The sequence below is a fragment of the Crocodylus porosus genome, unplaced genomic scaffold (genome assembly GCF_001723895.1).
Source record: "Crocodylus porosus isolate Cpor-Errol unplaced genomic scaffold, CroPor_comp1, whole genome shotgun sequence".
Taxonomy (NCBI): Eukaryota; Metazoa; Chordata; order Crocodylia; family Crocodylidae; genus Crocodylus; species Crocodylus porosus.
This window is the reverse complement of record NW_017728946.1, coordinates 2,863,151-2,877,434: the sequence shown is the minus strand read 5'-3', so window position 1 is coordinate 2,877,434 and position 14,284 is coordinate 2,863,151. Positions and strand designations below refer to the sequence as shown.

The 14,284-nt window shown below is 44.5% G+C and overlaps 1 protein-coding gene across 5 annotated transcripts in view; it reads right to left on the bottom strand.

Annotated features, from left to right (window-relative positions):
- The window catches only part of RBL1 (RB transcriptional corepressor like 1), a 73,166-nt gene that overhangs the window by 6,250 nt on the left and 52,632 nt on the right, over positions 1-14,284 (bottom strand). For 4 of the 5 annotated variants that reach the window (XM_019550744.1, XM_019550746.1, XM_019550747.1 and 1 more), the window contains 4 exons: positions 11,685-11,902; positions 8,070-8,246; positions 4,346-4,417; positions 4,082-4,172 (listed from right to left, as the gene is read on the bottom strand). In XM_019550744.1, the coding sequence (XP_019406289.1) occupies positions 4,082-4,172; positions 4,346-4,417; positions 8,070-8,246; positions 11,685-11,902 (558 nt within the window). Of the gene's footprint in view, positions 1-4,081; positions 4,173-4,345; positions 4,418-5,477; positions 5,508-8,069; positions 8,247-11,684; positions 11,903-14,284 lie in introns of those variants that run through there. The other variant, XM_019550748.1, reaches the window with a different exon arrangement.

Here is a 14,284-nt window from a genome sequence, read left to right as displayed (position 1 = left end):
TGAAAAAAAAATTAGGGAATGTAGGAGTAAATTTAGTCGGGCTTCTGGCCTACTTGACTAGAAAAACAGACAGAGACCAGAAGTGCTGATACTGCTTATTTCAGTTACATGTTTTGAGATAAGAAATCCTGCATTTCTTATTACCCTGTGCACAGATGTCCAATTAAGTAAACTTGTTTTAGTTTCTCCAAGGTTGTATTTTTTTTCCTGTCTTTATTGGTCTTAGAACTGCTTGAAAACTTAGGGAGGAGGAGGATTCCTTTGAAACAGACAAGTGGGTGATTCCCCTTGCTATATGAAATCCTCCCTGTGATCACAGTATAGCCCTAAATAAAGAAAAGCTGGCTCTGTCAGTTCTGATTGAACCACAACACAAAGTTTAATTTCCTCCACAGGCATACAACATAAACATTCAATAATAATTTTAGAGCCAGTCTAATATCTGTTATGTTTTCTCCTGCTAACTCCAGAAGTAACTTGGATCACTACTGAATAAAACCTTAACAATTTAAGCCAATTTAATCTCTAGTGTACATTATACATGCACTCTTGGTAGTAAGTAAAGAAACAGGAATTTACCATACCTCACTCTGCGTGGTAATTCTCCCTATGCCTGCTTTTCTCTCACACAGTATATAGAGACATTTGCTTTCCCAGAGAACTGTCCCAGGAGTGATTTAACCCTGGTTTTTCCCAGGTTACTTTTCTCTTGAAACAGCAATTTTACTCTAAGAGAAAAAGCCTGAATAGCTGTATGCTAATAGTTTCTCCTGAGAGAGCAGTGATTCTCTCAGGATAAACTGAATGTCTTTATGAGGCCATAATTACAGCTAACCTGGAGTAATTTACTCTTGAATTACACATGACTGAGCTGTATAACTTTCCTATCTGTTACCTTTTTCAACCTGCAGTAATAAACAGTTACTATGGAAGAGGTATGGAGGTGCACTAAGTCAGTAGTTACATGCACACTGAATCCAGGCTAGCTGAGAGAAATCCAGCAGCAGGGATTTCCTTTTCTGCTTGAGAGGAGAGATTAACTAACAGGAAAGGTGGGGGGGAGGGGGGAATTCCTCTCTTTTATGGGGGAGGGGAGGGAGAAATAGAGAAGTTCTTGTTTTGCCTAATATTGGGAAGTCTGAACCCCAAACAGATACCAGTCCAGGCACCAGCTCCCATTCTAGATTCTTCCCATTCTCCACCAGCTTCCCATTCTTTCTCCAGAAAAGCCCTCATTGCATCAGTCTGATGTGAAGTTTTATTTTAGTTCAGAAGAAGACAGGAACCTCTCACAGGCTCACTGCAGACATTGTATTTATGATGTGATTAATGCACTGAATCACACAAAAAGTGGTAGCATGCCACAAATGCAAGATATTTAAGACACAATAAAATGACAAACCAGCCACAAAGCTGTTCTATATATAACGTAACCCAGATGCCTGGCAACCTTTGAACATACTGGCCTGCAGGGAGCTGGTATGGTCAAGAGGAGTGGTGCAGATGGGCTGCACTGAGCCTTTTAAAAGTTCTGAGGTACCATAAACCTGAGGTTTGGGAGCTTTCCCCCCGATGTCATGCTCCCAGCATACCACTGTCCTGGGTTTAAGGCGGGGTGGGCAAAATATGGCCCCTGGGCTGGATCTGGTCTGTCATACAATTTCATCTGGCCCATAGGCGCCCACCAATTAACTGTACCTTGCCCAATCTGTGCATCTTGTTCCCACCTTCGTGTGCTGAAGGGCCCAGCCCAGCCAACACATATGGTTCCAAGCACGCCTGTTGCTGCCACTGCTGCAGCCACTAGGGGATCTACTTGGCTTTCCCAACCTCCAGCATCTCCTCCTCCTGCCCCTGCTGCAACATTTGCTCCAGGCACCAAGTAAAAAAGTGGTGAGGGCTGGGAAGGGGGAGCTGTGCCTGGGCAGGAGTGCAGAGCATGGCACTAGGGCTAGCAGAACTGCAGAGTCTACACCCAGGGGGCAGAGGGAGTGCAGAGCTTGGGAGGGTGGGGTATGGATGTATTGGATTTGTGGGGGTGTGAGGGAGGATGTGAGGGGTGTGGGGACCCCCTATTGTGCACACACCTCCTGCCACGGCAGCGGCAGCAGCAGGTGATGCACCCTCGGGGTACTCATTGCCCACACAGGTGCTACTGCCTGGCAACATGCAGCTCCAGTCAGTTCTAGAAGCTGCACATGGCAGCAAGTAGCAGAGCCAAGCTGGCCCACCTCTATCACATGGGACTCCCTGCAGCACATCTGCAGCTCCCAACACTTGTGTATCACTGTGGGGAAGCCCCATGCAATGACGTGCCAACATGTGCAACTGCTGGGACTCCACTGGGAAGCAGGGGGGTGGGGCTTCCTACCACTTCTGGCTGCACATGGCAGCAGGAAGCAGGGTCAGGGTGTGCGCTAGCATCCCCAATACAAAATCTGAATCAAGTCAGGACACTCCCTCACACCCCACAAACCCACACCCTGTCCCCGCAACTCCCTGATATACACCCTCCCTGCAATGTACCCTACACCTCCACACGCTCAGCCACACCCTCTTATAAACCACAACCCTCCCACAATACACACATACCTGCCCTCTAATCACACCCCAAATAGTCTCCCACACAATATACAAGAGTAAGACTTTATTTCTGAACTATTATGCCATCATCTCTATATACACTACATAAGCACAAATCATGACAAGAATATTTTTTGAAATAAAGTATGTTATAGTAGATGTTTTACTTTTAGTAGATTATTTGTTTTCCCCTCCTGGTTCCAAGGTGGCAACCCCCCCAGTCTAAAAGGAATACTTCCAGGGACCCGGGAGGGACTTCCAATGACAAACGTCAGGGGCTAGGGGGGCAGGCTTCAGTCTCAATATATGGACTAGGGGGTGTGGAACATGACTTCCGGTGGCAAAAGGTCAGGGATTAAGGGTGAGACTTCTGGTCCCAAGATGGTGATCACCAAAACTCATTAAGCAGCCCTCCAGCCAAACTAACTGCTCACTCCTGGTTTAAGGATTTAAGGCAATGCAAGCCTGAGATCAGGGAACCTGAACATCTGCTTTTAAAAATAGGGGCAGGCAAAATACAGCTGCCAATCACTTTCATCCAGCCCATGGGATCCACCAGCAAACTGTGCCCTGCCCACAAGCAAGGTGCCCAGATATATATGCCACCCCCCACAAATGCCCTATTGCATCTCATTCCCACCCTCATGGGAGGAAGGGCCCCGCCTGGCTAGCACGCAGCTTCCAGGCAGGGTTTCTGCTGCCACTGCTGCAGCCCCAGGGGACATGCCCCTGCCTGCAGGTCACTCCGTGCAGCACGCAGGGAAACAGCAGGGGCAGGAGTGCAGAGCATGGGGCTGGGGCTGGAGGCAGCGCAGACCACGCACCCGGGGGGACGTCGGCAGTGTGGAGCTCAGATGGGCAGCATGTGGGAAGACAGCTGGCTCCAGCGCCACAGTGCGTGTGGGGAGCGCTGGAGAGAGAGATGGTCTAGCGGAGGCTGCACCCCCTCACTGCAATGTGTGGTGCTAGCTGGAGCTGCATCCCTCCAGGCACTAGCACCTGCACCAGGCACAAGTGCCCTAAGCACCCCTGCCTGCTGCTTCTGTGCCATGAGGGGAATGTGTGTGTGTTTGGGGGTGGGGGGTGCCCACACCCTCCCTCACACCCCACAAATGCCATACATCCACACCCTGCCCCCACACCCCTTGACATATACATAACCACCCAACATACCCTGTGCTCAGACTGGTATGGACTGTGGTGGGTTTTGTCTTCCTCTACAGCAGGGGCATGCATATATAATTAATAACAGTTATAGCAGTAAAATGCTGGCTGCCATGATGACCTTGCTTTTCCTTATGTCTTATGGCATCATGTCTCGTGTTGTGTCAGGGTTAACTGTAGTTTTGCTACAAGGTTAAACAATAGATTTGCATGGGATTTTCTGTACGGGGATGGTCCTGTTTCAGGTAAGGGGTTGGTCTACATGACATCTCATGGTCCCTTCCAGCTCTATTTCTCTATGATGCCGATCAAATAACAGAACATAGTAACTCACCACCATCTGTCATCTCTACATCTTGGTTTATATTTTTATTGTCTGACATAACAGCTGTAGGAGTACTTCTCAACAAGACATTCCTATAAACCTAGAGTATATAGGAGAAAAATACTGCTATCAGGAACACAAGGAAGTAAGAAGATTAGATGAAATCAGAGTTCAAAGGAAATGAATATAACATTAATGACTGTTTAGCTTTACATTAATATAAATGCATTTGAAAAAGAACATTTATCTCCAGGAAATAGGTTCTTTACTCACATGGCTATTTGCTTGTGGCTGATTTCTGTAACTTTTCATAATATCCTGAAAAGTTCTTTCCTCTTTGGTCACCTGGAAAAGAAAAACCCATTAAGACAAACTATTCATAACAAGTACAACTGGTAAGCTATGGAGTTTGAGAGAGTATTTACACACATTTAAACAAGGAAATTATTAAATAAGCGTCTACTGTCTTCTCCGTGGTCTTCAAGATCCCATTTTGTTTAAAAAATAAAAAGATTCAGAAAAGTATATTATACAATACTGGGCAATTTCACTTCTAGTGGCCTTCAGAAGGGTGTTCTGCTTTTTTAAAGAATAGCAATCTCACTTTTCTTTCCACTGCAGTATTCATGAATTGGAACTTTTAATATGTTGAAAAACAATGACTGTATTATGGATTCTGTAGGTTTCACGGAGTTTGAAAAAGGTAGCGAGCCTATCTTGATCCCCAACTTCCATTTCCCTTTTTCAAATAGGGAAGGATAGGAAAGCATACTTCAATTAGTCTCACTGCAATTAGGGAGGAAGAGAAAATGAAAGCTTGATTCCAACACATTTTGTTGTTATACAACTTAGCTAGTAGTTTTATTGTGATGTTGCAGATTTCAGGAAAATGTTTCATATAATCAACATTTTCTTTCACATTGTATACATTTCTTGTTAGCATTAATATACTATTTATGCTGAGTCTGTATATTATTTAAAAGCATAATTTAGTCATTTGAAAGAGAATAAGTTAAACAAATTGCAATTGCCTATCTAAACTTGGAAAGTCTGTTTATTGCAGGAAGCTTAAGAATTATTTGTTTCCTCGCCCTTTCAGAAACTGTCTACAAATTGGAATTATAGAAGGGAACAGCTTATGGAGTAATACATAAGTAACAGTATTAGTGGTATTTGAAAATAGGACATCTGGTCCTTCAATATACTCTAGCTTTCCTGTTTTCCAGAAGGAGATGCTAGGTCAGGCAGGCACATATATATTTTTAGTTAAAGCATACTTTTAACATTAAAAGACAGCATCACTCATTTGTTTCATGCTAAGTTTTCAGCCATGTGTATTCAGTTAGATGATCAACAGTTTCCATAATAAAGACAAAGGAAAAACATATCTAAATTCCAAGCTTACTTGTTAAGAGCACCTCCAGTGCAGTGAGACCCAAGAAAAAGAAAGTATTTGCTGCATTTGGCAGTAAGAAAAGGGGGAACACACTATTTTATGGTTTTATTTTTCTACAGATATTGGCAGCAGCATCCAAACTGATTTAGGGCCTCGTGATAATATTTTGTATGCCTCCCAGTGTAAGGTGAGTGGAGTTAGTGCTAGCTCGAATTTGGAGCAGTCGCACTTCAGGCCAACAGGGGCCCAGGGGACAAAAGTAAGATACTGCACTGCCCCCCACCCCACTGTCTCATTCCAGGTTCCCCCCATGCCCTCCAGGGTGCCCCCCTTGCTTACTTGTGGCAATCTGTGCCAGGACCGCAGGCAGGGAAGGGATAACCCAGCTGTGGCTGGGCAGGCAGATTAATCCTTCTCTGCCTGCTCCCCTGCGATAGATACAGTATAGGCAGCAACATGTAAGCTGGCAGGGACAGGGGTAGGCAATGAGCAGGATCTGGGGTGTTAGAGAGGGCAGGGGATTAGTGGACCCAATCTGGGCCCGTAGGGGGCAGGAACAAAGTGAGAAATCGATCTGCCTCCCATGCTCCTTCCCCTCCACAGGTAAAAGGTGCTGCTCTCCACACTGCCCAGCTGCAGTCTTGCCCACATGCATGCTGTGGCTGCATGCATACATGTAGCATCTAGGGACCCTGGCCAGAAGGCATATTATATTTATCGGTGCATTATCGGCTACACCGGCCAAAAAAGCCAATAATGTTAGTTTTCCTTTTATTGGTGCTGATCTGATATGGCGCTGATATATCAGTGCACCTCTACTTAAAATTAGTTTCAGGTGTTAATGTGCAAACAATCCAGGAGTTAAGAACTCCAGGGGCTGCCCAATATTACTGTGTAACAAGGCCCTCAAGTTCTAAAAGACTGCTTACAGTAATGAAATGCCTGAATGACAATTCCATTCCATAGGTAATGTCTTTTCTCATTTCTCTTTCCTACTGGGCTGCACTGAGCAGCTCATTTTAAAACAGCCTTGCTACATTATTAAACTGGTGTATTGCCTTGGTGTCAGTTTTTCACCTGAATGTGCAGCAGTCTCAGATTTTGTTTACATTTGCTAGCAGTTCTAAGAGTTAGAGAGTGAAATTGGGTTATGAAACTGGAACACTGATGTAAGTGAGGTTAGTTTAATAGTGCTTCAAAACAACATGAGCAAGCTTCCCAAATCTCTCTCTATTTCCTAGCAGAATATTTTATTTTTATGATGCATACCACTAATTGCCTTCCTCAACCTTAACATGCTGCAGTGGAAAACATTAACATTTTCCCAAAAATAAAGTAAAGTATTCACAAAGATGTTAGCCCCAGCAGCCTTTTGCCTGATGCTCAGCATAGCTGTACCAAGCTCTTTCTGGGTCTTATTTCTTACTGTATGGACCTGAAAGTCAGCAGAGCAGTAAAGACGAGCAACATGAGGCAGTCCCTTCTAGAGAATGAGCACAACATTGTCCCCTATGACCCATAGCAGACATTACATTTTTTGCACAATTCATGAATTAATCATAAGATAAACTGTAACATGCCACATGTTTAACCAATGTATTATGCAATAAAAAATGGCAAACCAGCAACTAAGCTGGTTCTCATTAAATATGGAACACCTATGTGGTTGATTTGTACTGCACTTGAATTTGAAAGTGTGGCATGTTAAAGTGTAATTAGGGAGCCAAGCTCAGAGTCAATCTCTGGTTCTGCCTCCAAGTCCATTTAAAATTTCTGGTGTGCAGGGAATCTAGCACTGGGAATCCAGTCTCTGATGCCAGGAAGTTTAAAGCCACACCAGGAAGCCCAGCACTGGGGACTGGATCCTCAATGTCAGGCTGCCCAGCAAGCCTTTAAAAGTTTGGGCATGTGATGGGATCAGAAGAATTTTACTCCAGATCCTAAAAATCATACATCCTGCCATGCCAGATTTTGAAAGTTTGGCATGACAGGTCACACAATTTGTGAGATATGGAATAAAATACTTTAGATCCATTGCACATTTAATTTGTTTGTCAGGGGCCTATGAAAGAGGTCTTGTAAAGCGAAAAGGAAGCAACAATGGTGTTCCATCACATATTGAAAGGATCCCCCTTCGGTAATGTAACTCAGGGTGGGCAAGTACAACAACAGCCCTGGGTGCCAATTTAAAGCACTTATCAGAATGCTGGCCCCTGGGAACCTGAGAAGCAGCTGCCACTGGTATGTATGGAGCCTATGAGGCAGCAGCAGTAATGACCATAGCAGTAGCCACCACTGGTGTATGGAAGCTTGTTCAGCAATGGAGGGAGCAGCCTCAGTGTGTGGGTAGATGGTGCCATGGCAGCAACAGCCACTGGGGTCTCCAGTAACACTCCTTCATGCTCAGCACCCTACACTACCCACACTTCAGTATTAAACACAACTCCCTCCTCCTTCCCTCCCCCCTGCTGAAGGCACCAAAAATTCCCAGTTACACCTCTGCCTCCCCCCTTAGGCCAATATCAAAATTAAAGTAAATTTTCAATATATTTTAAACTTTATCTAATAAAGGTAAAATATTTCTTAAAACTTATGTCTTACCTTTGCCATAATGTAAAAGGCACAAAGGAGGAGCTGATCCAAATGTCTGTCTTTCATTAGATCAGTGCAGTGAACTAATGTGAACTCAAAACATGTCCATATCTTCCTGCGCAAGTCATTGGAAACATCCAGTTTTGAGCACAAATCACGCAAACGCACACTTGCCAAATGATATACCTGAGATGGAAGACAGCACAATAACGGAGGCTCAAATGAATCTTGAAATTTGAAGCCTATGAAATGTGACATGCCAGCAATGAAAGGAACCCATTCTGGCTAGCAATTTTTTGCCTGCTACTTTCTGCACTTTAGAAACTATATTTTGAATGACCTCTACTCCAACCTGCATGATTTGATAAATATTGCTACCTGTCATTTTCTGGATACCAGTAGCAGTTTTCCGTTTCCAGACAAAAACTCCACAGCAAGCAAAAATGACAAAACAGAATGAAGAAAAACAATACAGCCACTACTTGGCAAAAAGCATTTGGCTTAAAAAGAAATGTTTTAGTCTTGGCACCGAAAAATGACTAGCTCCCACTCCACTGGTTTCACAGGCTCCTAGTAAATGCAATTACAAAACCCCCTGTCAACCAGGGTGCCTCAAGATCCTTTCATGAGTGCCATGAAATATTAGTACCATTAGGTGTGCAAGTATGGTTCACAAGATAATCCCAGAAATTTCAAATAGAAATCCATAACATTAATAATGTTCTGATCTGTTGTGATCTTTCTGAGTTCTTGGCAACAGAAGAAATGCTGGATTATTTTCTGCAGTCAAAAAATGAGTGAAAATTAAAAGCGGGCATTTTCTGAAAGGGTGCCTTGAGTCTAAAAAGGTTCAGAACCACTGCTATATGTATTTTCTATCTATACATAAAAGCGAAAATCCTACTTTCTGCATATTCAAACTCAAAGAGATTGTAGAATATCCATCTTCGGAAGTTTTTAGTGCCAGGTTACATAAACACTGATCTGGAATGGTTTAGTCAGAGATGATTCCCTGCCATGAGCAGGGGGTTGTACTAGATGACCTCCTGAGGTCCCTTTTAGCTCTATTTTTCTATGATTTTATGAAAGCCACAAGTCTAGAATTGATAGGCTTTATATATCAAATGTATATGCAGGGCCACAAATTAGAGGAGAGGTTTAAAATGAGAATGTATCAGCTAAAATTATTCCAAAACAATAGCCACTGTAGCTTTGTGCAGCCCCACATAAATTAGAAAAATCAGGATTGTTAGGTGGGTCAAGGAAATAGATGTCACTTCTTTTATAAGAAAACACTGAAATTAAGATAGAAGTAGTCTAGCTAAAAGGGAAGTAGTCTACACCCAGTGGAAGGGAGGGACCATCACCAGGGAGGATTATACTGCGGTTGCTCGGGGATGCAGGAGGACAGTCAGGAAGGCCAAGGTGGAGATGGAACTGCGACTAGCTTCCCAGATCAAGGACAACAAGAAGTCCTTTTTTAAATACACAGGGGGCAAAAAGAAGGTTCCGGGTAACATGGGGCCCCTGCAAGACACACTAGGAAATCTGGTCATCAAACCACACAACAAAGCTGTTTAACGACTTCTTTGCCTCCATTTTCCTGAGCAGGGACCAGATCAGCCCCCCCACCCTCAGGCCCCAGGGGAGGCGCACCAAGGCCAAGTGTCAGGGAGGATCTAGTCAGGGAACTTCTGGAGGGACTGGATATATTTAAATCAGCTGGTCCGGACAATCTCCACCCCAGAGTGCTGAGGGAATTAGCTGAGGTCATTGCAGGACCCCTGGCACGCCTTTATGAGCACTTGTGGTGCTCTGATGTGGTGCCAGAGGACTGGAAGAAGGCCAATGTGGTTCCCATCTTCAAAAATGGGAGGAGGGAGGAGCCGGGGAACTATAGGCCAGTTAGTCTTAACTCAGTCCTAGGTAAGCTTTTTGAGAGAATTATTCTGGCACATGTCCACGAGAGGCCAGCAGGGGAGATTATGTTTAGGGGCAACCAACACGGGTTCATTAGAGGCAAGTCCTGTCAGACCAACCTGGCGGCCTTCTACGACCAGGTCACCAAATTCTTAGATGCAGGGGTAGAAGTGGACATAGTCTTTCTGGACTTTTGGAAGGCCTTTGACACGGTCTCTCACCCCATTCTCATTAAGAAACTGGGGGACTGTGGTGTTGACACCTACACAGTCAATTGGGTCGCCAACTGGCTGGAGGGCTGCACCCAGAGAGCGGTGGTGGACGGGTCATTTTCGACCTGGAGGGATGTGGGCAGTGGGGTTCCGCCGGGCTTGGTCCTCGGGCCCACACTGGTCAACATCTTCATCAGTGACTTGGACGAGGGGGTAAAAAGCACCATGTTCAAATTTGCTGATGACACTAAGATGTGGGGGGATGTTGGCATGTTAGAAGGAAGGAATAGGTTACAATCAGACCTAGACAGGTTACAGGGGTGGGCAGATGAGAATAGGATGGGATTCATCACTGACAAGTGCAAGGTGGAAGAACCAGCAGCATACCTACAGGCTGGGGAACCTCTTCTCATCAGTGCAGAGGCAGAAAGGGATCTTGGAGTCATCATTGATGCCAAGATGAATATGGGCAGGCAGTGTGGGGACACGGTCAGGAAGGCCAACCGCACCTTGTCATGCATCCACAGATGCAGCTCAAGCAGGTCCCAGAGAGGTGATACTCCCCCACTATGCGGTACTGATAAGGGCGCAACTGGAGTACTGCATCCAGTTCTGGGCACCGCACTTCAAGAGGGATGTGGACAACATGGAGAGGGTCCAGAGGAGGGCCACTCGCATGATCAGGGGTCAGCAGGGCAGGCCCTGTGAGGACAGGCTACAGGACCTGAACTGTTCAGCCTCCAGAAGAGAAGGCTGAGGGGGGATCTAGTGGCTGTTTACAAACTAGTCAGAGGGGACCAGCAGGCATTGGGGGAGTCCCTGTTCCCCTGAGCACTGCCAGGAGTGACCAGGAATAATGGTCTCAAGCTGGCAGAGGGTAGATTCAGGTTAGACATCAGGAGATGCTACTTCACTGTCCAGGCGGCTAGGATCTGGAACCAACTTCCAAGTGAAGTGGTGCTGGCTCCTACCCTGGGGGTCTTTAAGACAAGGCTTGACAATCAACTTGCTGGGGTCATTTGACCCCAGTACTATTTCCTGCCATGGCAGGGGGTCAGACTTGATGATCTGCTCAGGTCCCTTCTGACCCTACTAACTATGAAACTATGTAGTCAAAATAGTCTACTGCATCTGAATGCCTGCCAGCTGCAAGACAACTTCCTTCTCGTTTGTCCCACCCACAAGTCTGGGAGGCAATAAGAACATGTATAGGAAATCAAAGGCACCCAAAATGTGTAGCTACTGTAGCAGTCAATCAAAGAAATCAGAATGCAACTCATCTCACAGTCACTGGTAAATGTGAAAAGATTTTTTGCCCCTACAATTTAAAATCATTCCCCCAAGTGTCATTATTAGTGACAAAAGAAGAGTAATTTATAATACGGGATTATAATGAAAAAACCCAACCATTTTGAGAAACAAGTTTAAATGAAATCAAGAAGAAGAGAATAAATCTTTAACATAGACTGCATCTTGGCCATGATACCTTTACCTTTCTGTAAAACAGAGCTAGGGAACCAGTTTTCTTTGGTTTGCTTCCTGGTAAATGATGCGTTTCTTGTGCTTGATTCATTTGGGACTGATTTGGAGAGGCACTAGTCAGAGCTTGGGCTGTAAGGGGAACTTGATCATTATTCTCCACTTTGGGGTGCCGAGATAAAGTCATTGAAATGGGAATCAAGGTGATCCCCCCAGTCTCATTTGCAATACCTAAAAACATAGATAAAAAGTATTTTTTGCTGGCCAGCTGCATAGCTAATAGCAAACAATATGGTTCATATGTAAAACAAGAATATTCTTCAATATTTGATATAAAAATCTCTTTGCTCTCTACTGCATTCATGAAGAATTAATGCAAAGCACATTCTTGATAGTTCTTAAAGAGACGGAAATACTACGATAAATTACTTCCGTCTAAAGCTAATCAGCAAGTACAAAGATTAGGAGGAACAATTCTTGTAACTGAAACTAAAAATATTTAAGCAAACGATGCATCTTGCACATTTGCTGAGGATTACTCTCTGGCTCAAATCACCAAAGACAACCAGTTTATCACAAGTGACAGCAAGACTTGTTGAAAAGATATAATTTCCTCTCCAAGGGTCTTTCTATGCTTCTATCAAAAGGAGAAATTGCTATGGCTAAGGACAGATGTAACATTTGCAATATTTCAAACAACTCTGAATCACCTTCAAAGCATTTCAAATGGTGAATGTATAGACCAGGGCAATTACTTCGGGTGGAGGGCCACTTACTGAGTTTTGACAAGCCATTGAGGGCTACATGACAGGCAGACAGGGGCAGATAAATATTAATTTTCTGAATATTTAGGGGCCGCATCCGGCCCATGGGCTGCATTTTTCCCACCCCGGTACATGCAAGATAAAATGCTACAAAAGTGGCCAAATCATGACAAAAATGCACTGGAGAGAACAAGTACTATTTTGTACCATTTTGGAATGTTTCATGATCCAGGATAGTAGTCTTTCAGGCACCTCATAATGCAGCACTCTTCCTCCGCATCCCTATGTGCACCCCACCCTCTGGCTGCTGCTACCCTGCAAGCTTTCCAGCTTTTGGCACCCTGATCTGTTGTGCCCACAGGGAGCATTCATTGATTGCTCCTCTCCTTGCTATTGGAGGAAGGGAGCAGAGCCACAGGATTGAGCAGAGGCCTCATGCCTCCACGACACAGCAGAGACCTATCATGCCCCTTGACACAGCATGCCAGTGCAGTGACCTGAAAAACTGCACTAGAACCCAATTCTGTATTAATGAGGCAGCTGCTGTACACAGTTGCTGAGATGCTTTAGTGGAGAGAACAAAGTCATGCATCTCAACTTCAGGATGTTCAGTGACTTTCAAGAATGTCCTTTCTATTGTTGGCAAAACAATTTTTGAGAACAACTTGTCTATGCAGTGGAATCAAAAGTCATTCAAAATGGAAAAGTTCATTCAATTTTTCTACCGAAAACAGTATTCTTTAAATGTTATGCGTTAGGGTGACTGTATTTGGATCTTGGGGAACACTGAATCTGCAGCTGAATAAAAGGCTTTAGGCTGTGGCCAGCAAAGCTGCTAACCACAAGGCAGAATGCTATATAAAAGTAACATTGCAAAAAGCTTAGGCAAGCATTTTCCTAACAATGGAATAGTGTTGTAAAGCTATATAGCTCACTGTGCAAGGAGAACAAGATGCAGACCACCAGCTACTGTCAGGAAATAAAGCAGAAGTAGGAACTTGGACATGAAGAACGAGTCAGCAAGAAACAGCAGGTGACCAGAGGAAGTCAGGTTCATGGTCTTGAGCGTCTGCTCATAGCAAAAAGACATGTAATTGAATGATATGCATAGGCAATCCCATGCTAATGAAATAAACAGTAGACAGAAGCGTGGCGTGAGATAGGAGGGAATATGGGTGGAACAAAGGAGGGACAAAAGGTGGAGTAAATGTTAATGAGCATAAACCAAAGTGTATAAATATGGGGAAAAAAAAAAACTAATGTTCAGTGCAGGTCCCCGGTTTGTTGGACCTTTGCCTGAAGCTGTCTCCATTCTGAATAAAGCTGCTGTGAGCAGTGTGTGCTGGTGTTTGCTCCCTGAGCTACTGGATCCATGAGCAATTGGACCATCATCTCCCTAGTTGTTGGGCACCGCAGGGAGTCGGGGTCTAACGTTACGGTAGTGTTACGATTCATATTATAGCCACAACAGTCCAAAAATTACACAAGAGTCAAGGATTTCTTTGGGTGATACTGCAACTGTGTTTATCTCCAGGGGCAGCCACGATGCCCTTGGAGCCCCCTCAGCCCATATCAACTTTGCTTTCTTTGGGTAATCACTGCTTCACTTTCCAGCCAAGCCTTGATGTATTTATCTTTTAGATAGAGAGGCTGTCCCAGGACTTCCCAAGCTTGATCTCATGTGCCTTAAGGACTAATTACATGTCACTGACCACTTCTTACACTAGATTTCATAGACATTAGGGCTGGAAGGGACCTCAGAAGATCATGGAGTCCAGCCCCCTGCCCAAAGGGCAGGAAGTCAGCTGGGGTCATAGGATCCCAGCAAGATAAACATCCAATTTACTCT